At 43.3% G+C, this 24,075-nt stretch overlaps 1 protein-coding gene across 3 annotated transcripts in view; it reads right to left on the bottom strand.

The window, feature by feature from the left end:
* Positions 1-5,402: 5,402 nt before the first annotated feature.
* PSME3IP1 (proteasome activator subunit 3 interacting protein 1) overlaps positions 5,403-24,075 on the bottom strand; it is a 33,794-nt gene continuing 15,121 nt past the window's right edge. For all 3 annotated transcript variants that reach the window (XM_011219291.3, XM_011219241.3, XM_019794311.2), the window contains exons 5-7: positions 22,085-22,218; positions 15,124-15,188; positions 5,403-6,203 (exon numbers count right to left, since the gene is read on the bottom strand). In XM_011219291.3, the coding sequence (XP_011217593.1) occupies positions 5,986-6,203; positions 15,124-15,188; positions 22,085-22,218 (417 nt within the window). In that variant the 3' untranslated portion in view covers positions 5,403-5,985. The remainder of the gene's footprint in view (positions 6,204-15,123; positions 15,189-22,084; positions 22,219-24,075) is intronic.

The following is a 24,075-nucleotide window of genomic DNA, read 5'->3' on the forward strand; positions in this document are numbered from 1 at the left end:
GCTTTGCATGCATCATCTTGATGAACCGTTCCAACAGCCTATAGCCTATGCCTGTGACCATTCCAGAGATGAGGAACTGAGCAGAGAAGCTAATCAAGTCTCGCAGAGGCAGAGCCAGAACATACATTGGGATCTGCCCAACTCCAGAGCCTATGCTCACTCCACGGCGTCTCCCTCCGACTCTGCAAGCGAGTCTGCTCAAGTCGCTAATGAGTTTGTCCTTTCTCTCCACTGAATCTGGGAGGTCTATCATCCTGATCCACTCTCCCAGGTCAGTCACTGTCACTGCGGCCCGCTAGACCTGGGCATGCCCTGGACAGGTTCCCACCTCCAGGTGCCGGGTCGCCTCAGGAACCTGTGTCTACCTGGTGAGAGCGAGTGAGGGAGATCTTCACATGCCCCTACTGGTTCTGCAGTCACCAAAAGTCAGCTGAAATATCCTTTAGGGACACCTTCACCTCTGAGAGGGCTGGAGGGCTGCAGGACTGCATGGAGCCCCATTTCCCCAAGGACCTTCGGGAAATCACAGCACAATGGCCCAGGGGGCCAGCTGGCAACATGGATGGACTCCCAGGCCAGCGCCTCTGGCTCCTTTGGTTCATGCCTAACCCTTGCTTGGGCCAGCTGTAAGACTGGGCGTTAGCACAATAGCACAAGTCTGTTTGCCCACCTGTTTAGCACCTGAAGTGAGTCTAGGTGGATGTCACATCCAGGGAAGTTTGTACCCCTCCAAGCCCAGAATAGTCAAGTTCTGTGGTCAAATGCTTTATCCCTGAGCCATACCCCCTAATCTGTCAAGCTATGATTGACCAGAGGTCTCTAAAGGGAGCAGCCTTTTCCTCCCAGCCCGGCATCCCCTCCTTAGCCCTCAGGCGACAGGTGTATTGGGGGGACCACTTCCATACAGACCTCTCCCTTACACCTCCCCATGGGCGGAATTTACCAGACTGGTAAAACCGGGAAGACAGACATCTACTAGGCCATGTTACAGTCGAGTCCCTGCCTTATGCTGGTGTCCATCAAATGCTCAAACTCTCCTGGACTACCTACCTCAGGTGTGGCGGCCACAGCCCTCACCTCCAGGCTTCATGGGAGCAGACCCCGACATCTCTGCTTTCTTCCCCCTTCTCTGCCCAGGTTGAGTGGATAGGTCAAGCAAGCCCTCTCCCAGCTGGCTCAAGTTCACAGGGGAAAGGAATGCTCCCAAGCTCCTGACCAGGCCAAATCACCACTTAAAAAAAAAAAACAAAACCAAATTAAGTCCTGGGGATGTAACATACAGCGCAGTGACTACAGTTAATAATTATCCTGTATTGTGTATCAGAAAGCTGCCAAGAGCGTCGATCTCAAAAGCTCTCGTCACAGGAAAAATGGATGGACCATTCTGCAATACGTACAAATATTGAATAAATTGTACAACTGAAATTAATATCACTAATATCACAAAAACAAGCTGAGCTTCGGTGATGCTGATACTTGGTGTTTGGTACATGGATAGCAAGGTGAGAAGTGAACTTGGAAATCTAAAAGATCCCTTCGCCCTGGCATCACTGCTGCTGGGGCCTGGGCACTAGCATTTGTTTAAAATGTCACTGAAACCACAGAAAGCTAGACTTCAGAGTTAAAGGCTCAAATTCAAATTCTGGTTCTGTCAACTAACTGTGCAACCTCAGGCAAGTCACCGAACCACTGTGTACAGACGGGCTGCTTCACAGGACTTTTTTTTTTTTTTTTTTAAGGATGAAAGACACTACAATCCACAAAAATGATCCACAAATGTCCCAAACCGGGGCGCCTGGGTGGTTCAGTTGAGTGGCTGCCTTCAGCTCACATCATGATCCCAGGGTGCTGGGACCAAGCACTGAGTCAGGCTCCCTGCTCAGCAGGGAGTCTGCTTCTCCCTCTGCCCCTCTACTCCTCCCCTGCTTGTGTGCTCTCTCTCTCAAAAAAATAAAATCTATTAAAAAAAACACACAAAAAACAAACGTCCCAAACAACGCCTGGCACGCACATAGCAGGCCTCAGTATCCAATGAAGGAATGAAACAAATCCACTTAAGGCCTAATGATGTGCCTATTACTGAAATAGCAAGGGCGAAGCCCCACCAACAGCTCAGAGTGGTGGCTGTCTCTGGGTTTTGCTCCCCTTCTCCTCTACAAAGCTCTTGAGTCTGGGCCAGGTTCTGCCTGTCTCCACTGTGACACTCCCATTCTCCCTAAACCATAGCTCCAGCAGGTAAGGGAGCAAAAGTGTCAGCCCTTGCCAGTGTCACTAAGGCATGAATGTGCAACTGGCTTGTGTTCACCCTGTGACTACAAGGATGTTGCCAAGATTCTAGCCTCCCACCACACAGAACTTACATTCCATACTGTTATGCGTAAGTAAGCTGGGCACGCCAGAAAAATCAGGACAACACTCGAGTCCAAATGATGGTGCACTGCCACTGAGCTCTTTTTGTTTTTCTGGAAGGGGCTTAAGACAACAGCTGTGCCATATACCCACGAGTAGGACACCCGAGCCAAGGAACCGGGTGTGCCTAAGCAATTAACATTTAGCTGAGAGGGAAGCATACAGCAGAAGCTGGTGGTTGGAGCTCTGACAACCAGATCTGACCCTTCATCGTGTCGATGTTCTAGCTGCAACTGAGGAATGCTAGCAGGATGGGAAGACCTGCCATAAATCAGCACTAACGGAAGCTCTGGACACCCTATCCAGAAACGAGGGGGCCAACAGTATCAGGGCTATCGAGGATGGCTACCATTCACTGAGCACTCTGTGCCAGACCCCACACCAAGTTCCGAATCCAGAATATCTTTCACCTTCACTACAAAGTTGGTATCATTATTTCTATTTACCAAGGACGCAATGAAGCCCAGAGAGGTTCAGGACCTTGCCTCACCAACTCAGCTAGTAGATGTCTGGCTCTAAGTGCACAACCACGGCAGTGCATCCAGGGAAGGGGGAACTAGGCTTAGTTCCCAGGGAGAAGCAAAAGCAATGGGGGAAAGTGTGAGGCAACAGCAGCTTGTCCTGGGTAAAAAGCAGGTAGCCAGAAGGGAAGAACCCATGGTGGAGAGCGGAAGGAATGAGGGTGCAAAGAGCTGGCCCAGATCACCCTAGTTAGGGGCCCTGAAACCAGCTCTTCTCTCCTCCTGGGTCCTGAGACCGGAGAAGGCATATGTAAACAGATCACCAGCCACCTCTCTGGGTCTAGTCACATCATCTCCCCTGCTTTTTATTGATGGAAAAATGGATGCTTTGAACCTCACGCTTTCTCCCCACCCAAGTGGGTAACAGGGCCGAAAGTTAGAAGTGGTTGAGAGGGCATGGTGTGACACAGGCTAGATAATCCAGAGAGAACTGGCAAACAGGATTTCTCCCTTGCCTGGTTCAAGAGCTGTAAGAATACTACCACAAAGGGGTGCCTGGGTGGCTCAGTGGGTTAAGCAACTGCCTTCGGCTCAGTTCATGATCCTGGGGTCCTGGGCTCTCTGCTAAGAGGTCCTGATCCCACATCAGTCTCTACTCAGTGGGGAGCCTGCTTCTCCCTCTCCCTNAAAAAAAAAAAAAAAAAAAAAAAAAAAAAAAAAAAAGAATATTACCACTCAGGACAATGTAAGCAGGTTTAAAGAAACCCCACCACACACTTTGTCTTTAGCCCTTATTTCCTGGTTATGAAACCCCGATTATTTACTCAGGCCCAAGGGCTGTACTTTATGGATTAAAGCAGTCCCTGTTTTTTCTATCCTCCTTTGGGTTCGAACCACACCATCTACTCTGGATGCTTTTCAAGGCTGCTTCCTCTACTGGGGAGAACATGTCCTGCTCTGCTAGTCATGGTTCTACGGGACGTGTGTCTCCATTCCAGGACTCTACACCAACAGGTACCATGAACACGATGAGATGATCACCGCTGACTCTCAGCCTCCCCTGTGACACCACAGAGCAGAAATCTCCACCTGAGGAGCCTCAACTTTCTCAGCATACTCTAGCTATTACAGTAGATGGGGAGGGAGCTGGCAGCACAAGCTCTGGTACAGGAAAAGCAAGACCTTGTTCTCGGACAGGTGGATCAGCTTTCAAGTTCACATACAGTCTTAATCCCTATAACCTTCTGTCGGCTTCTCCGAACAACAGAGGCCAAGAGATATAGTAATGGCTTCTTAAAAGTCAAACCAGGGGGGTGCCCGGGTGGCTCAGTCGCTTAAGCATCTGCCTTTGGCTCAGGTCATAATCCCAGGGTCCTGGGATCGAGCCCCTTGTTGGGCTCCCCGCTCAGTGGGGAGCCTGCTTCTCCCTCTCCCTCTGCCCCTCCACCCCTGCTCGTACGTGCACTCTTCCTCTCGCTCTCAAATAAATAAAATCTTTAAATAAAAAAAAAGTCAAACCACATAGAGATGGTGACTCTGACTCCTCGGTCTGACTCCTCGGTCTGCCTCCCGAAATGCTGTGAGGTTGCTCTGGGTACGTGCTGTAATGATGACAGCTCAATCGCAGGAACAACGGAGCAGAGAAGCAGAAGGTGCCTACACAGTTTTACCTAAATATCTCGTTTGTTAGGACAGAGCTGAGCCGCCTGTGTGGACAGTCAGGAACAATCAGCATGGAGCAGTCCTGAAAAGGAGGAAGGATTCACAAGGCATCACTTATGGGTGAAGGGAAGTCACCATCTGCTAACGGGCGCCAGAGTGTCACTGCACTGGAAGGGGAAAAGCAGTGGGTTGGAGGAGATCCAGGGGCCTCTCTGCCCACATTAAAAATGAGTAGCTGCTCTGCCTGCCAGCATCACAGTGTCAACACATTCTGTGTGTGTCTCTCTCCGTCTCACACCCAAAGAAGTAGAAACAATTGACGTAGGAGCCCAGGGAAAGACAGAATTGCACAGACTCATTCTCCTGGAGGAGCGGAGCCTACAGATTTTGTTTTTCAAGCCCACACCTCCCTCTAACCTCATCTCTCTCTGTCCTAGAGGAAGAGCCTCTGCAACCCTTTAGGAGACAGAGGTGGACAGTGCCTTGAGGTCTTGGCTGCTCAGTCTTAAAGCTGCCCTGTGCAGGAAGGGAGAGGAGCAGGGGGAGGAAAGGACAGGGCAGCACCTTTAGGCCAGAAAGAGCTTCCACAGTTAGAAGCCTCAACTATAAACATATAAACATACCAGAGAGGGGCCTCAACACAGCACAGAGTCGAGTCAGAATATGCAGGTGTGTCCCACTGGTTGGCACTCAGGATTCCAGAAGCTGCTAGAAGTAAGTCATCTCATCTACATACCTACCAGCACTTCTGCTTTCTGGCCATGATGAAAGAAGGCCCATGTTTGTTTCTCTAAGGTTTACGGTCTTAAATGGCATTGGATGGAGGGAGGAGGAGAAGGAAGGAGGAATAAGGAAAAACTCCACAATGAGTGATAGTGCTAAGGGACACCCCCACAGATGTAGTTTATATCTTTACTTAGTCACACAACATCAAGAATTGGTTAGTCCCAAGGGAGTGCAGCAGTTCGTCATCTGGGGCCCTCCTCCCCCCACCCCCAGGATGCCCCACAACGCAGCACCACCACATGGTGTGTCCCGCTAGAGACAAGGTCTAGGTGACACCCGTCCCACAACTGCCCTTGCTTCTCTGTGCTGTCGGGCAAGGAAACAAAGAAAACAAGAAAGCAACAGTATCTAAACACTTTGCATGGCAGCGGGTGCCTATCTTCCCAGGGCATTTTCAGGGGACATCTCCGCGGACCCCCGGCCCCCACCCCACCACAGCAGTGAGGAGAGAGGGAGCAGGACAGGTCTGGACATCTGCACTGGAGTGGAAAGAGAAATCAAACACAAGTTGGGCCACAAGTGGATTCTGGCACATTTTTAGATGAGGTTAAAAATGTCACGGTGTGCACAAGAAGCGGGCAGAGGAGTTCTGAGGGAGGTGATGCCCAGAGGTGGAACAAACCGTCCGGTCTACTCTTGGGCAGGAGCTCTGGGAGGGACACAGGAGTTACGGGGCCTCGAGGAAGGTGTTGGTTCGGAAGATGGAGGAGACGATCTTGCCGGTGGCATTGATCGTGCCTTCGCTGTCTGAGCTGGACTCGGAGTCGCTGCTCCCAGAGTAGGCGCCCAAGCCCGGGAGGATGCCGATGCAGACCGCAGCGGAGGGGCAGTGGATGGAAGAGGTGCTCAGGGACGTGCTGCCAAGAGACACGCAGGACGGGGTTTCTGCAAGACAGGAGGAAGGGCCGTGACTTCACCTCCTTTCCCAGAGTTGACGGGGTCCTTGCCACACGCCGGGCGCTGTGCCCCAGGCTTTACTGTAAAGCCCCAACCACCCTATGCAGTCAGCACCACCGGCACCCGCATCCAACAGCTGTGTTCCTTTTTTACCACTGACAAAACTGACGCCACGCTCAGAGAACATTTTAAGACCGTGCAGAATATGACCAAGTAGCCAGGGCTCTTTCCACCCCAGGAAACCCAGAGCCACAGCAGCACCTCAGTGATGGAGAGCCTCAATCTAGGGAACTCAGGGACTTGGGGGTGAGAGGAAAAGTGAAGGACTCTACTCCACCCCTCTAGTTGCCTGTTCCTCTATAACAACCTGACATGTAGGTATCCCCCATTTTACTGATGAGGGGGGGGCCAAATGACTAGGCCAAGGTTAGCAGCCACTGAGAGTAAAAAATGTTAAACCAAATCTGAATCAAAAAAATTGGGGGGGCGCCTGGGTGGCACAGTGGTTAAGCATCTGCCTTCGGCTCAGGGCGTGATCCGGGCATTCTGGGATCGAGCCCCACGTCAGGCTCCTCCGCTATGAGCCTGCTTCTTCCTCTCCCACTCCCCCTGGTTGTGTTCCCTCTCTCGCTGGCTGTCTCTATCTCTGTCGAATAAAAAAATAAAATCTTAAAAAAAAAAAATTGGGACGCCTGGGTGGCTCAGTTAAGCATCCAACTCTTTTTTTTTTTTTTTTTAAAGATTTTATTTATTTATGTGACAGAGAGACAGCCAGCGAGAGAGGGAACACAGCAGGGGAGTGTGAGAGGAAGAAGCAGGCTCCCAGCGGAGGAGCCCGATGTGGGACTCGATCTCGGAACGCCGGGATCACGCCCTGAGCCGAAGGCAGACGCCTAACGACTGCGCCACCCAGGCGCCCCAAGCATCCAACTCTGTTTTGGTTCAGGTCGTGATCTCAGGGTCATGAGACTGAGCCCCACGTCAGGTTCCAAGCTGGGCGTGGAGCCTGCTTAGAATCCTCTGCCCCTCAACACCCCCCCCCAAATCACGCACGTGCTCTCACTCTCAATAATAATAATGTTACTAAAACGATACCAGAGCTCACTGTAGAGTAAGGGTTGGAGTTCAAACCTCACTGTCTCAGGCTGACAAGCATATACCTTTCTAGGATTTTGCCTTAACAAGTCCCTAACGAACATTTCACATAAATGTGAAAAGGATACACGGTTCCAAGTATATGAAGTCAGGAGTAAGTCAAAAATACCACTGAGAAGCAAAATGAGATCTCCAGCAGCCAGTAGACAGAGTTCAGGGGCTCAGTGTATTCGCTTGTCTTATAGGAAGTTCTAAGGGAAAAGAAGCTGCTGAAGAAAGGCAGAGGTGAAGCACGGAGACGCAGAGAAGTGAAATGAGAGCTGACACTGCTCATAGAGACGCTGGTGACAAGACTACAGGAAAGCAGAGGCAGACAGTTGCAACAACTAGCACGAAAGCAGATTGCTTTGGCATATAAAGAATTCTTTCAAAACCAACCAACCAACCACTGAATAGAAAAGTGGACAGGGGTGCCTGGGTGGCTTAATCGGTTGAGCGTCCAACTCGTGATTTCGGCTCAGGTCATGATCTTGGGGTCATGAGATCGAGCCCTGCGTTGGGCTCCGCGCTCGGCAGGGAGTCTGCTTGAGGACTCTCCCTCTCCCTTTGGCCCTCCCCCCGTGCTCATTTGTGGTCTAAAATAAATAAATAAATCTTTAAAAAGAAGTGCACAGAGGCATGAACAGTTCACAGAAAAAGAACAAATGGCATTTAAACTTCAGAGAATAGGGGCGCCTGAGTGGCTCAGTTGGTGAAGCGTCTGCCTTCAGCTCAGGACATTGATCCTGGAGTTCCAGGATCAAATCATACCTCAGGCTCCCCGCTCAGTGGGTAGTCTGCTTCTCCCTCTGACCTTCCCCCCACCTCGTGCTTTCTCTCTCTTGCCTTCTCTCTCAAAATAAATAAAATCTTTAAAAACAAACACACAAACTTGGGAGAATAAACAATCTATAAGGAGGGAAGGTATGGGGAACAGGCATCTTCATATGTTGCTGAGGGAATGCAAGGCAGTATGGCAATGTCCTTCAAACTTAAATGATGTTCATATGAGAACATTCCCTGCAGCGCTGTTAATAGTAGGAACCAAAAGGCTCATTAAGAGGGGACCAGTGTAAGGGATTATGATTCAGCCATAAAGAAGAGTAAAGCCTCTGTGTACTGGTATGGAATGATCTCCAAGATACTATGCTATATGAAAGAGGTAAGGGTATGTGTAAGGTAAGCTATAGTCTGTGGGGAGAAGGCATGCCCATGGACACACATGATAACATTCAAAACGATATGTACAAGACTGGTAACAGTGACTGCCCTGGGGAGATAAGTGGAGTGGTTGGGGAACAGGGGAGACTTAACTTTTTACTCCACACTCTTTTGCCCCTTTTGAATTTTCTATCATGTGCATATACTATCTATTCAGATAATTTTTTTAGAAAAGCAAATGCAAGAGTTCAAAGAGCATCATCATCTCCTTAAGTTAGGGAGGCACGGTCCCATATATCTCTAATTAGGCCCAAGGGCATCTCTGTATTACAGCCAGGAAGGCTGCAGAAGAATGGAGAGTCTAATGATGAGAAGGACTGCTTGTCTGTATGCTCTAATTGTAAGCCTCCTGCAGGCAAGGGCTCTTTCTTCACCACCCTAGCCCCTGGGTATATAGCATGGGGCCTAGCACAGAGCAAGTCAGCATTCATGATGCATTGGAGACATTTTACAGAATTTCATTGCAAATAGCTAAATGTGGGGGTGGTGGTGGTGAAAATTTGGGACACATCATCAAATTGTACACCATTTGCTACCTAACATTCATTGTATTATTATTTTCACATATACAGCGATACTTTCAGTGCTGTTAGAAATACTTGGTTAAGGGGTGCCTGGGTGTCATAGCGGCTGGGCGTCTGCCTTCGGCTCAGGGCATAATCCTGGCGTTATGGGATCGAGCCCCACATCAGGCTCCTCCGCTGTGAGCCTGCTTCTTCCTCTCCCACTCCCCCTGCTTTGTGTTCCCTCTCTCGCTAGCTGTCTCTATCTCTGTCGAATAAATAAATAAAATCTTTAAAAAAAAAAAAAAAAAGAAAAGAAATACTTGGTTAAGGGGCACCTGGGTGGCTCAGTCGGTTAAGCATCTGCCTTCAGCTCAGTTCATGATCCTAGCACTGATTCCAGGGTCCTAGGATCGAGCCTCATGTCGGGTTCCCTCCTCAGCAGGGAGCCTGCTTCTCCCTCTCCTCTCCACTTGAGCACGTGCGCGCTCTCTCTCTCTCAAATAAATAAATAAATAAAATCTTTAAAAAAAATATTTGGTTAAAAAAAACCCTGCTATTTTATAAGGGTATGAATCAGTTACTCAGCAAGGTAATTTATGTGAAGCTATTCAGTGAGATGTCATTTTAGTAAGTATTTCAAGGGTTAATTGAATTTTAGGCTCTTTCTTAGATACAAAAGGAAGATTAAGCTCGGAGTACCTGTGCAAGACTAGAGCTGGTCTAAGGGAAGGCTGGAAGCCAGCCACAGAAATGAAACCAAGGAGAGGTGCCTGGGTGGCTCAGTCAGTTAAGTGACCCTTGATTTCAGCTCAGGTCATGATCTCAGGGTCATGAGATTGAGCCCTGCACTCACCGGGGAGTGTGCTTGAGAGTCTCTGTCTCCCTCTGCCCCCCCCAAATGAATAAATAAATCAAGAAAGAAAGAAAGAGAAAGAGAGAAAGAAAGAAATGAAACCAAGGAACCTGGACCATGGTGGCATCAACAGAGTTTAGGCCAAAAGACCAAATCTCTCGATTATCTAGGTTTCAAGAAAGAAAAGAGACTGCAATTCTGACAAATTTTCATTCCAAAAATAGTTACGCTGTCCAAAGAGAACAAAATGGTGCCCTCTGATCTCACCCATTTGGTGAAGTTTCCTGCCAAGTTCTGCATTTGTAGGACCACGTTATCATACCAAATTAACACCGAAAATTACTAATAGAGGATGTTCTTGGGATTCAAACAGATGCGTGACTTGAGAATCAATGGGGCCAACTGTGCATTCATTCACTTGCTCTGCTTGGAGCTTAAGTCCAGAGCCTCCAGTGGGGGAAGACTGAATCTCCATTAGAGTCACAGAGCTATCTTCTGGGAGGACTAAAGGGGCAAAGCCTTCTACTGCCAAGGACAAGACTCTCAAGCAAGCTTTCAGGGGATATTCTTCCTGTGGGGCCTTAGCTTCTAGCAAAAGAGGGTATTTCATGCCCAGCTGTAAGAATGCTACTGTGAGAATGCAGGCGGGAGGACAAAGGGATTAAGAAAGGTAGCTCTGAAACATGGTGTGTGCCGGAGATAGTTTTAAAAAGCCACACAAGTCTTCCTTTCTACTGACTGATGCGAATAGTTCCTACAAGGGAATAAGCATCAGATACAGGGCTACTAGTTGAAGAATGTTTAAGATTTCTGTAAGGTTTTATATACCTATGTGTATACACACACAGTACACACTTAATCCTATTTAAGCAGCCAATTTAGCAAGTTTCCTATATATTTAAAAGATATCAGTGAAATGGAGCTCCTATATTGTTGATGAGAATATAAACTGGAATAACTTCTTTGTAGGGCAATTTTGCAATATTTATCTGAATAACAAATGTATATCCTATAAGTATTTACCCTGATGTATCATGAATGTGACAGATGATGCATGTACAAAGTTATTTAATGAAACCTCATACCAGAGAAAAAATGGAAACAATCTAAATGTTCATCATAAAAAACAGGAGAGGGGCGCCTCAGCAGCTCAGTTGCTTAAGCGCGTGACTCTTGATTTCGGCTCAGATCATGATCTGAGGGTTGTGAGATCGATCAGGCTCCATGCTCAGCTGGGAGTCTGCTTGAGATTCTCTCCCTCTCACTCTGCCCCATGTCCAACTTGCATATGCAAGTTCTTTTTCTCTAAAATAAATAAATTTAAAAGAAAATAGAATATACTATGGTGCAACCATATAATGGAATACTACAGAGCCTTAAAAAGGAATGAAGCTCTTTGTGTACAGATATGTAATGATCCCCAAGGTACAAGTGAATTAAGCAATGAGCATAAGAGTATATCAATTAAAATAATAACGAGGATGATGCTAGGAAGTACAAACCAACATATGACGTATTCTTGCCAAAAAATCAACTTGAATCGATCAAGCTCTAGATCTAATTACCATTTTACAGGAAACAGAGGAATAAAGGAACACCATGGAGATACAATCAGCAAAATCTAGAGTATGGGAAACTCCACAGGACAAAGACCCAATTTCTTCACATAAACAAAGAAAACAAAAAAATAAACAAAGAGGAAGAAGTCAAATGAGACTTAAAAGACATAATAGCCTATTGTGAATATGCCGTATGATGGCAATATTCTCAGATTGATCTGCAGTTTCAAGCAATCCCTATCAAAATTCCAACTTGCCATTTTTATTGAAACTGACAAGTTGATCCCAAAATTCATACGGAAACGCAAGAGACCTTGAATAATCAAAACGATCTTGAAAGAGAACAAAGTTGGAGGCCTCACACTTCCCAATTTCAGAACTTGCTACAAGGCTGTAGTGACCAAGACTGTGTGGTAATGGCATAAGGACAGAATAGATCAATGGAAGAGGAAAGTCCAGATATAAACCCACACATGTTGGTTAAATGATTTTCGGCAAAAATGCCATGACAGTTCAGTCTGGTAAAAACAGTCTTTTCAACAAATGGTGCAGACCAACTGGATATACACACAGAATGAAAATGCATCCCTACTTCAAACCATAAATAAAAAACAACTCAAAATGGATCAAGGACCAAAGTGTCCATAAAACTTTTAGAAGAAAACATAAGTATAAGTTTTCATGACCATGGATTAGGCAATGGTTTCTTAGATATGACACCTAAAACATAAGCGAACCAGAGAAAAAAATAAATTAGATGTCCTCAAAATTTAAAAATTTCGTGTTCCAAAGACTCTATCAAGAAAACAATAATACACCCACAGTAAGAAAGACAATAATTGTAAATCATGTATCTGACAAATGTCTAGTATCCAGAATATATAAAGAATTCTTACAACTCAGCATTAAAAAGAGAAGTAATTCAATTTAAAAACAGGCTCAGGATTTGAGTAAATATTTCTCCAAAGAAGATACACAAATGACTAGTAAGTACATAATGCCATCATCATTAGTCACTAGGGAAAATGAAATACCACTTCACACCCACAAAAATGAATAGAATAAAAAAGACAATAACAAGTGTTGATAAGGATGTAAAGGGATGCCTGGGTGGCTCAGTGTCTTCAGCTCGGGTTCTGATCTCAGGGTCCTGGGATGGAGCCCCCCATCAGGGTCCCTGCTGCTTCTCCCTCGCCCTCTGCCCCTCCCCCCACTTGTGCTCTCCCTTCCCCTCTCCTCTCGAGCGCTCTCTCAAATATTTTTTTAAAAAGGGATGTAAAGAAACGAACCTTCATGTATTGCTGATAGAATGTAAAAATGGTGCAGCTGCTTGAGAAAAAAAACTTGGCGATTCCTCAAAAAGTCAACCATATAAACACGAAGTTACCATATGACCATTGAGAAATGCCATTCCTAGATAGATACCCAAGAGAACTAAAAATAGTTGTTCACACAAAAATTTGTACATGAATGTTCATAGCAACATCATTCAGAATAGCCAGAGTGTGAACAACCAAATGCCCATCAACTGACGGCTGCACAAACAAAATGCAGCAACCATACGATGGAGGGTTATTCCGCTATAAAAAGTACCGATACACGTTACAACATAGATGACCTTTGTAAACTGAAAAGGCTAAGTGAAAAGAAGCTAGACACAAAACGCCACATACTGCATGATTTCATTTATATGAAACGTCCAGAAAAGACAAATCCATAGAGAAAAGCAGAAGAGTGGTTGCCAGTGGCTGGGGAGAGGGAAGAATCGGGAGTAACTGTTAAGGGGCATGGGGCCTCTTTTTGGGGTGATGAAAATGTTTTGGAATTAAATAGTGGTAATGAATACACATTCTTGTGAACATACTAAAAACCACTGAATTGTGTGTCCTTTAAAAGAATGAATTGTATGGTATATCTCTATTCGGTATAGGCCAAATACAATGTATGTCTGATCCTTGCTTGAATCCTGATTTTCAAAAAATCAATTGTCAAGAAAAAAATATTATGAGAAAATTGGGGGAAATGAATACTAATTTGCTATCTGATAATATTTAGAAATAATTGTAATTATTTTAGGTGTAATAATGGTATTGTAATCATGTAAAAAAAAAACAAAGAACCCTTATTTTTTAGGGATACATAAAGAAGAATTATTGACAAAACAATATAATGTCTGGTATTTACCTCAAAACACTACAGTTGAGAAGGTATAAATAAGATTGGATATGTGTTAAAAACTGTTGAAGTTACATGATGGGGTTCATTCTTTTTTTTTTTTTTTTAAAGATTTTATTTATTTATTCAACAGAGATAGAGACAGCCAGCAAGAGAGGGAACACAACCAGGGGGAGTGGGAGAGGAAGAAGCAGGCTCATAGCAGAGGAGCCTGATGTGGGGCTCGATCCCATAATGCCGGGATCACGCCCTGAGCCGAAGGCAGACGCTTAACCGCTGTGCCACCCAGGCGCTGATGGGGTTCATTCTATTATCTCAACATCTCAATGTTTTAAGTTATCTATAATACAAAATTTTTTAATTTTAAAAGAATATATTTATAACTGCTTGTACATACATACAATAGCTCCGGATATATACATAAGAAACGTATAATACATTTCCCTCTCGGAAGAACTGGATGGAAGAGGATATATAATGTTGAAGGGGGACTCTTCACTCAATGTTCTTTTAAAAAGTAAATTGTAGGGGCGCCTGGGTGGCTCAGTCAGTTAAGCCTCTGACTCTTGATTTCAGGTCAGGTCATGATCTCAGGGTTTGAGATCGAGCCCCAAGTCGAGCTCTACACCCAGATGTCTCTCTGCTCTCTGCTTAAGATTGTCTCTCCCCCTTTCCCTCTGCCCCTCCTACTCCCTCTCTCCCTCTCTTAAAGAAAAAAAAAGTAAATTGTAAGAGCAAAAAATTATCAGCAACAGCCCACCATTACCAACGCTCAGCAGATATATTTTTTTCCATTTTTTAAAGTTTTTATTTAAATTCCAGTTACTTGACAGAAGTATTATTTCTAAATACCCATTATCTTTTGGAGAGAAAGAAATGTAAGCCCTGTTTTATAGATGACCCGTTGAGTTCAGCAGAGTCTCAATCCCACAGGGAGTCACAGGTAGAACTAAAAACATTCTTGAATTTCTCATCCCTGATCCAGCCCTCAGGAACACTCACCTTCACTTACAACTCTGTGCCACTTAATACAGTGCCAGACTTGACTGCATACAAGTAACCACCAAAGAAAGTGTACTTCTGGAGACTGTACTAGGCTTCCAGCCTCAATCCAATCCAACATCAGCAACAGCCTCTCACTGGGAGCCAGCCAGGTGAAATCAAGAAACTTGACATTTGGGGGAGACTGAGAAAAACCCTTTGTGAGCAGAAGTGATATGATCAGGGCTTTGTTTGTGTAAGCACCTCCGGGGGATCACAACGGTCATTTATCAACTCCACTGGTTTCTAACATATTGGCTGGCAGGACAGCTGACATACGCTTGGGTATAAATCCTGCCTGGTAGAAAAAAAGCTTGCTTAGAAATCCATGCATTCCTTCATAGATACAATGCAGTCCAGCCCTGTACTATGGTTCATGTGTGGTATGAATAAATGGTGAAATGGAAGCTGCCACCTACCTTGACTCTTGTCATCTGGGTCAGGGTCCGATTTCAGTCTTTTCACACTGTTGCCACTCTCTGAGCTGTAACAGAAAATACGGTTATTTGAGCTATGTCCAATCTTGGGGATTAAAACTTCAGGAATCAGGAGCTCCAATAACCATTTATATAGGTCTTAGGTAGCCTCAAAGAACTGGGGTGGTCTGAAAAGTCTTCATTTCAGGCTCTTAATCTCCTTCCAGTTACACTACTGTTATCAAGACAACTTAAACGCCTGGCCAGTTCAAGGAGTGGGGCATTGTTATCTTCAGGCATCACCTAAACTTCAGATTCTTTGTTGTCCTATCATTCATCTTGGTTAGAACCACAGATGGATTGCAGGAATACCTGGACACATTCATACATGACAAAAATTTAGTTACGTTCTTAAAGATTAAAGGAAATTCCTTCAGTGACATGCCAGAGATTCTGAAAGTCACCCAAAAGACCTTCACTGAAAGAATGTCGAAAGAATGTACTTGTCCCGCTGTGAGCGGCTTAGAGAAGGCATAATCATAACCTCCAGCTCCACCATTACTGCTAATATTTAGGGCACTCAAAAAGAGAAAAAAAAAGAATGCACTTCAACAAGGAAAGAAATGATCTCAGAAAGAAGGCCATAATCACAGAAGGAAGGGTTAGTGAACAAAGAAACCGGCAAACACAATCTAATTTGTGTGTTAAACATGACCATACTAAAGTTCTGGGCAGTAGTAGCATGTAAGGAAGATGTGATTATAGCTCCAAGTTCTAAGGTCCATGTATAATTTTGTAGGAAAGTAAGATAGCTATTTAACTTTAGGTTTTGCTAAGTATTCCTCGTAAGTTGCAAGGTTAGCCACCAAAAACAGAATACACAAATCCACAAACTAGCAGAAGAAAAACGAACAAAAGATTTTAAACTCCTAATTTTTAAAAAGCAGGAGGAAAAAATATTTTTAAAGTAAAAAGACAAATAACATTAAGATAATAGAAACTATATCAAAAATCCTAAAAAAATCCAAGCCTTCCTGTAAAACAAGAATAACATCCTAAATTTAAAATCACCTATTTATGAGACATTCCCAAAAATTTAACAAATAAAACAAAACCAAACAACTTAAGACCCAGAAAGACTGAAAGCAAAAGAACAGCAAAAGTGTTACCAAAGCAAATACTAACCCAAAAAAGGCTGAGCTACCTATTATATTAAGGAAACAGAATTTAAGACAAAAACCTTATAAGAGATAAAGTAGGTTAGTTTATAATGAAACAAAGTTTAATTCACTATGAAGAAATAACAATTTGAACATGCATGCTTCTAATTAAAGAGCTTTAAATATATATTCAGGGGCGCCTGGGTAGCGCAGTCGTTGAGCGTCTGCCTTCGGCTCAGGGCGTGATCCCAGTGTTCCGGGATCGAGCCCCACATCGGGCTCCTCCGCTGGGAGCCTGCTTCTTCCTCTCCCACTCCCCCTGCTGTGTTCCCTCTCTCGCTGGCTGTCTCTGTCACATAAATAAAAATAAAAATCTTTAAAAAAAAAAATAAATATATATTCAACAGAATTTTGAAGAAAAATAAAAAAAAATCACTATAATGGGAGATTTCAAAATACTCAAGTATTGACAGAGCAAGCAGACAAAGATGTGAGAATACAGAAGATTTAAACAATACAATTAACAAGCTTCTTTGGTTGTACCCACAAAAAACCCAGAACCATTACAAAACACAAATTCACCTCAAGCTCACTTGGAACATTCGTAAAAATTAACCTCAGGAATAGGTCACAAAGCTAGTTTAAAGCAGTTGCAAAATCAGTACATATAAACCACAATGCAATTAAGGTAGAAATCAACAACAAAAGACAAATATTATATATCACAGACTCTAAGACACCACTGATTAAAAGGTGTTAAAATGTGTGTGGGGGAAAAATTCATCTTAGAACCTATGAAATATAGTTACGTTACCTTAATATATTTGGAAACTTTAAAACATGTTTCTAACTTAGGAGTCAAAGAAATCATAATGGATATTTAAAAATATTTAGTTGGAAATATAAAATTGTGTACAGTAAAAGCTGAGGAAGAATTACAGTTTTAGGTGCCTGAAAAAAAAAAGCTAAAAATTAGCTAGGTAACCGACACTCGTTTGTAACAGAAATTATAAAAGAATAAACTTGAGGAAAGTAAAGAATATCCTAAAGAAAGAAGGCAGGAGAAATTAAGAAACTAGCCAAAAGAAGAATAAAAGAATAATCCATCAATACTTGGGATGAAAAAGGGGACGATAATAGATACAGCAGCAATCAGAAAAATAAAAAATACTAAAACTTTAGCAAATGCGTTTGAAACAAGACAAAATGGACAAATTCCCAGAAAATATAACTAAATAAAACAGACTCAAAAAAAAATGAAGAAACTTAAATAGCCCTATAATCACAAATTTTAAAAAGCAGGGACCAAAATGATTATATAGAGGAGTTCTACCAAATTTTCACAAACCAGAACACTACCATTTTACACAAACTCCTCCAGAGAAAAGAAAAAGAACACTCCCTAAATCCTTCTAAGAAGCTACTTTTAAACCTCATATCAAAATCACAGAAAGTGGGGGTTGGGAGGAACAGACTAAGTCTCACTTATACACAGATGCAGCAACCTATACAAAACATTAGCAAACCAAATCCAGTGGAGTTAAAAATAATTATAATACAGCACAGCATAGGGGATATAGTTAATAAGATTGTAATGTTTGGTAACTACACTTACAGTGAGCACTGAATAATGTACACAATTGTTGAATCATTACGTTGTACATCTGAAACTAGTAACACTGTATGTTAATTATACTTCAATTTAAAAAATATTTTTAAAATAAATAATATTTTTAAATAATACATCACAGCCAAGCTAGTTTTATCACAGGAATAGAACATTAGAAAAATCCTTAAACTTAATTTTTCACCATAACAGAGTAAAAAAAAAATTCCATCAATTCAAAGGCAGAAAAAATTGACAAAATTTAACAATTTGTGGCTACAAAAAAACCTTATCAAACTAAGAACATAACTTCCTTAAACTGCTAAAAGATATCTGAAAAACCAAAAACAATAAATGTAATTCTTAATGGTGAAAAGTTATAAATGCTCTGTCTCAAACAAGGATGTGCATAGTAATTGTTTCTAACATTTTATTGGTGGTCATTGCTGGTGCAGTAAGGAGAAAAGAAAAAAAAAAAAAAAAGAAAGGAAAACAAATCAAGGGCATCTGGGTGGCTTAGTGGGTTAAGCATCTGCCTTTGGCTCAGGTAGTGATACCAGGGTGGTGGGCTCCAGCCCCCTCAACCCAATGTGGGGCTCGGGCTCCAGCCCCCTCAGCCCCATGTGGGGCTCGGGCTCCAGCCCCCTCAGCCCCCTCAGCCCCATGTGGGGCTTGGGCTCCCTGCGCAGTGGGGAATCTGCTTCTCCCTCTCGCGCTCTGGCTCCCTCTGGGCTCTACTGAATAAATAAAATCTAAAAACAAACAAACAAAAAAAAAGACATTAAAAGGTCTAAGAGAATAAAGCTGTCTTTCACAGATAGTGACTCTCTACATAGAGATTTCAAAGGAATCCACTGATAAAAGTTAGTAAGAGTTATTAGAGTTACTAAGGTTAGTAAGAACTGAGTGGCTAGATGTAAATACTCCAAAATCAACTGCACTTTTACAAACCAGTAACAAAAAACATCTAAAACACCTAGTAATAAATCTAACAAAAGATATGCACAACCTTTTGGAAAAAATCTGTAAGACTTCATTGAATGACATTAAAGAAAACAAATATAGATATATGCCATGTGTAAAAAGACTCACAACCATAAAGATCTGTTCTCTCCATAAATTCATCAAGCTTATTTAGTAAGATTCCAATAAACTTAAAGAACTTAATCTAAAATTTAATCTAAATCTAAAATTTAAATGTATCTAAATCTAAAATTATATGGAAGAACAAAGTGGCCAACAGTAAACAAGACAGCCCTGAGAAAAATCTAAGGGGACTTGTCCTACCAGATACCAACATTTTTTATAAAGCTACAATAATTACACAGAGTGGTACTGGTCCAACAGATCCAAAGAACAGAAAACAAGGAACTCCCAAACAAACCCATGGATCTTGGGAAACTTAAGACAGAGGTGACACTGAAGGTCACTGGGGAAAGGCATAAGTATTATACAAATGTTGCTAGAAAATAAGTTTCTGGAGCCCTGGGTGGCTCAGTTGTTTAAGCATCAGCTCAGGTCTTGATCTCAGGGTCGTGAGTTCAAGACCCACACTGGGGCTCCATGCTGGAAGTGGAGCCTCCTTAAAAAAACAAAACAAAAAACAAAAAAACACCTTAAAATCAAATATATTTGACCACCTTAAAATTAATTAATGAAAGTAAAAAGAAAAGCTATAAGCTGTGAGAAAAAAGTCAGGATCATATTTTAAAAAAACAAACCTATGAATCATTAAGAAAAATACAAATAACCCAGTAGAAAAATGGCAATATATATGAACAGACCTTCCATATAACAGGACACATGAATGGCAAATCAACATATAAAATATGTCAGCTACATTTGTTAACAAGAAATGCAAATTAAGACCACAAGGAGACATTTTACAAAATCACTATATATTGGTGTATCTGTGCTGTCCAGTGGGGCAGCAATTAGCCACACACAGCTCTTTAACACTTGAGATATGATTAGTGTGGCTAAGGACCTAGATTTTAAATTTTAGTTCTAATTAAATTTAGATACCCACAGGTGGCCAAGGGCTACTGTACTGGACAGCAGAGCTCTGAAGAAACATTTGCACATACATAACAAAGCATGCCCTACACCTCTCAACACCATTTGTCATAGTTCAAACACGCATCCACAAGAGAACAGACACATTTTGGTATTTCACATAAAGCACCATTATACGACAAGGAAAATGAATGAATTACAGCTATACATACGTGAATACACAGACAAAATTTTTTAATCACAGAAACAATTTGAGTGAAAAACCAAAATCATAGATCATATACAAAATGAAATCATTTTTTAAAAAGTTCAAAACCAAGCAAGCTATTATACCGTTTAGGGATACCTATATAGGTAGCCAAAACCAAACCAAACAACCCCCCCCTCCCACACACACACCCCGAAACTACTAAAAGTAAAGACGTGCAGAGAATGATCAAGCAGATGTGGCAGCATGGGGTGAGCATGGCAGGCAGGGAGATGGCAGGGAGAGGGAGCACAGAGGTAGGCTCACTCATGTTGATCGTGTCCTAGGCACACACCAGGCATCAGACTTTCTTTCACAAGCACCAGAATCATCCATGCAACTTGCAGGATGAGACTCCAAGACCTCACTTCAAACTTAATGAACCAGAATTAGTGAGAGGCCTAGAATCCACATTAACAAACTCCCGGGTGATTCTAATAAACCCAGGCCTAGTTAGATGAGGAACTCCTGCCCTAGGAGACTCATTTAGCACCTTGCCACACAAAACAACAATAAATGATGATCTAATAAAGGTGAGCTAAGATCTAAGTAAGGGAGGCAGTTGTAACGTCCATTCTGCTAGCAGCAAGACACTACTGCCGAGAAGTATCTAAGTGCCCACCTAGAGAGCCCTTTCTTGGTGAAGTCAAATAAAACCGAACCAGGACCAAATCCTGAAAGACACTGGGCCAGGCATGAAAACTTCTATACTTAAAAGGAATAGGGGTAGCTGGGTGGCTCGGTCAGTTAAGCATCTGACTTGATTTCGGCTCAGGTCATGGTCTCAGGATTCAGAGATGGAGCCCCACATCGGGCTCCCCGCTGGATGTGGAGCCTCCTTAACATTCTCTCTCTCCCTGCCTCTAACTCTGCACCCCCCCCCAAAAAAACTTGAATGGAATAATTCATGGCTCAGATGACTGGCCCTTTTCAGGTTACTGCCACTCCTCCCCTCCACTGCTAAACCGTGCCATTTTTATATGTGAGCGATGTTTCCAGGAACATCTGCAGCAGACGGATGGTGCTCCAAACCACAGCAGTGCATCAGTGCACTCTCCTGAAAACATGTGGCTGCTTGCCAATACACCACATTGCTTTTCCTAATAGACTGCACTCAAACTTAACATTATTTCATCCATGGTATGGTTGGTCAAATTGAAATGACCAGATTTCATCACTCCGGTGCCATTTCAGGATTTAGCAGGGGAGGAGCAAACCTAAGACAGAACTTACCAAAACCTCTAGGCAGTGCTGCCACCCCACATCCAGCAGCAAGGAGCCCAGTCAGGTCTGTGCCACGGTCACAGCTTCCACAGTCTCACAGGCCACATTGCCTTTGCAGCAGCTGTTCCCGCTGCCCGGTATGTTCTCCTATCCCTTGTCTGCCTGTCAAAGCCTTAGTCATCTACCTGGCCAACATCTACCTCTAATGCCTTCCCTACCTTCCCCGACTTGAGCTCACAGGCCCTCTCCAGGGAACTGTGGGTTTCCTCCTCCCTGCTCCCATGAGACCCTACCCAAATCCCTTCACACAACTCACTACCTCATTTGCCTAGAAACAGACGCTCAAATATTGAAGTCCACCTCTCCTATTACTTTGTGACCTTGGAAAAATGTTCTCAACCAATCAAACTTGTACTATGTAGACTTGTGGAAAGAGTAAGATCATTAACACAAAGGAAAGACTTAACACAATGCCTGCCACATGACGGGTGCCCAATGAAGAGTACCTATTATTCTGCTGAATGAACAGAGAGACAAAGCTCAAAGATTATAAAAGACACGAAATCTGAAGGGGGAGGGAGAGGTAGGGCTATCAAAGAAACGTCACCAAGACTGCCACTTAGGTAACCATTTGCTCAGGCTACCATTAACAAGTGGCATTTCAGAGTACACAGTCAGAGGGAGACTGAAGTCGTGTGAGTGCTGGCTGACCTCTTATGTTTCACAGCTCCTGCCAACAGCTTTGCCTGGGAGAACTTGTTCTTGGTTTCTATGGGTTTCACAACCACTTTCTTCTCCACCTCCTTCTTGTTTTCTGGAGAAATTCCAACTTTGTTGAGATTACTGTGTTAGAGGTTAAGGGTCACAATAAGCAAGAAGAGCTATAGCAGGACAACGGTAAATCAAGAGAAGACACGTAATCCACGAGCTCTTCAGTTCTGCCATGTCATGTTTAGCCTATTTATATTAAAAACAATGCCCTCTCCTCTTTATTCTGACAGTCATATGCAGATGATTTAAAGGGAAATGAAGGTAACCACGGAGGAAGAAGGCAAATCAAGCCAAATATATTATAGAAAAGCAAACTTTTCCCCTCCGATTCTCAGTGAAAAAATCTAAGTCACGGTCAGAAACCTCCCCAATGACACGGCCACAGCTTGCTGGGGAAAACAAAGATCTTAAGAAATATAAATGCCACAGAAAAAATGTGGCTTCCCTGAAAATTTTTAAGTATTTGCTTTTTTCGCCCAAGGGTAAAATCAAATCTTGCAGAATGTCCTATGACCATCAGTGGCATTCAATCTTGGACATCACGAAGACTAACTTCTCTGCTGGTGCAAGACAACATCAGAAGCACCTTAGGGCTCATTAAAAAAACAGAGTCCCTACCCTGTCCCAAACCTACTGAATGAGGACCTCCAGAAGCCCAGGAAACTGTTTAAACCTCACTTCAAGGTGATTTTTAATGAGAAACCCCAGTGCCTATCCAACACAAGAACCAAAAGTTTTTATAAGCACAACCAGGGTCACCTGGGTGGCTTAGTCAGTTAAGCATCTGCCTTCGGCTCAGGTCATGATCCCAGGGTCCTGGGATCGAGCCCCGCATCAGGTTCCCTGCTCAGCAGGGAGCCTGCTTCTCCCTCTGCCCCTCCCCCTGCTCGTGCTTTCTCTCGCTCTCAAATAGAATCTTTAAAAAATAATACATAAAAAAATAAAAGCACAACCAGGGGCACCTTGGTGGCACAGTCAACAAAGCGTCTGATTCTTTGTTTCAGTTCAGGTTGTGATCTCGGGGTTGTGAGATCAAGCCCCACACTGGGCTCCACACCCACTCAGCAAGGAGCCTGCTTGAGATTCTCTCTTCCTCTCCCTCCGCCCCTCCTGCTCATGCTCACTCTCTCCTTATTAAATAAATAAGCACAAACAGTTCACTCCTAACATCACTTCTTGCAGGCCTGATGTCAATCTCTGGCTGTCAAGGTTTGTCACTTTCTTTTGTTCTCGCCACCAGCCCCTCCTCCCCTTCAGTTTCATACTCTCACAACCCATTAGGCAATAGTTTTAAGTGTTGGATGTGGTGCAATTCTTTAAGAGGCAGCAGTGCCTTACTGGAACAATAGTGACATCTAGTGACCAAGAAATCAAAGAAGCAGGTATTATCAGCCCAAAGGGGTGGGCGGAGGGGTATATGGTCTTTGAATACTGAAGAAAACCGGGTATCAGAAATAAGGAAATTCTAATTCTGATCACTCTTCAGGCACTAACTCTGTTCTTACAAGCACCAGTTACCTTAAATATTTGCAGTATTCAATGGGGATTATGCAAAATGCTCAATACTATTCTGAGTTTCATCAATTTATGGTTTCAGAGTCAACATGGAAGCTGATAACATGCTAACATTACATATTTGGTTTTCTAGAGTAAAAACGAAAGAATCAGATTTCATCCTTCTAATACCAAACGCCAAAACCCACCAGCACACTGATTTTTAACTGCAACTCCATTGTTAAGGGATAAACTCTTAGAGAATTCTTAATATTGGAAAATAAAACAAAAATAGAAAAAATAAAACACATGTGTTTATAATAGTAAGACAAACAGAAATCAACACTTCACTTTTTATTCTTTTAGAGTGAAAAAAAGTCTCCACCTTTTCTTTTTTGGGGGGGGAGGTGTAAAATTATTACTTTTGATCCATAGCC

This window comes from Ailuropoda melanoleuca, chromosome 12 (assembly GCF_002007445.2).
Source record: "Ailuropoda melanoleuca isolate Jingjing chromosome 12, ASM200744v2, whole genome shotgun sequence".
NCBI lineage: Eukaryota > Metazoa > Chordata > Mammalia > Carnivora > Ursidae > Ailuropoda > Ailuropoda melanoleuca.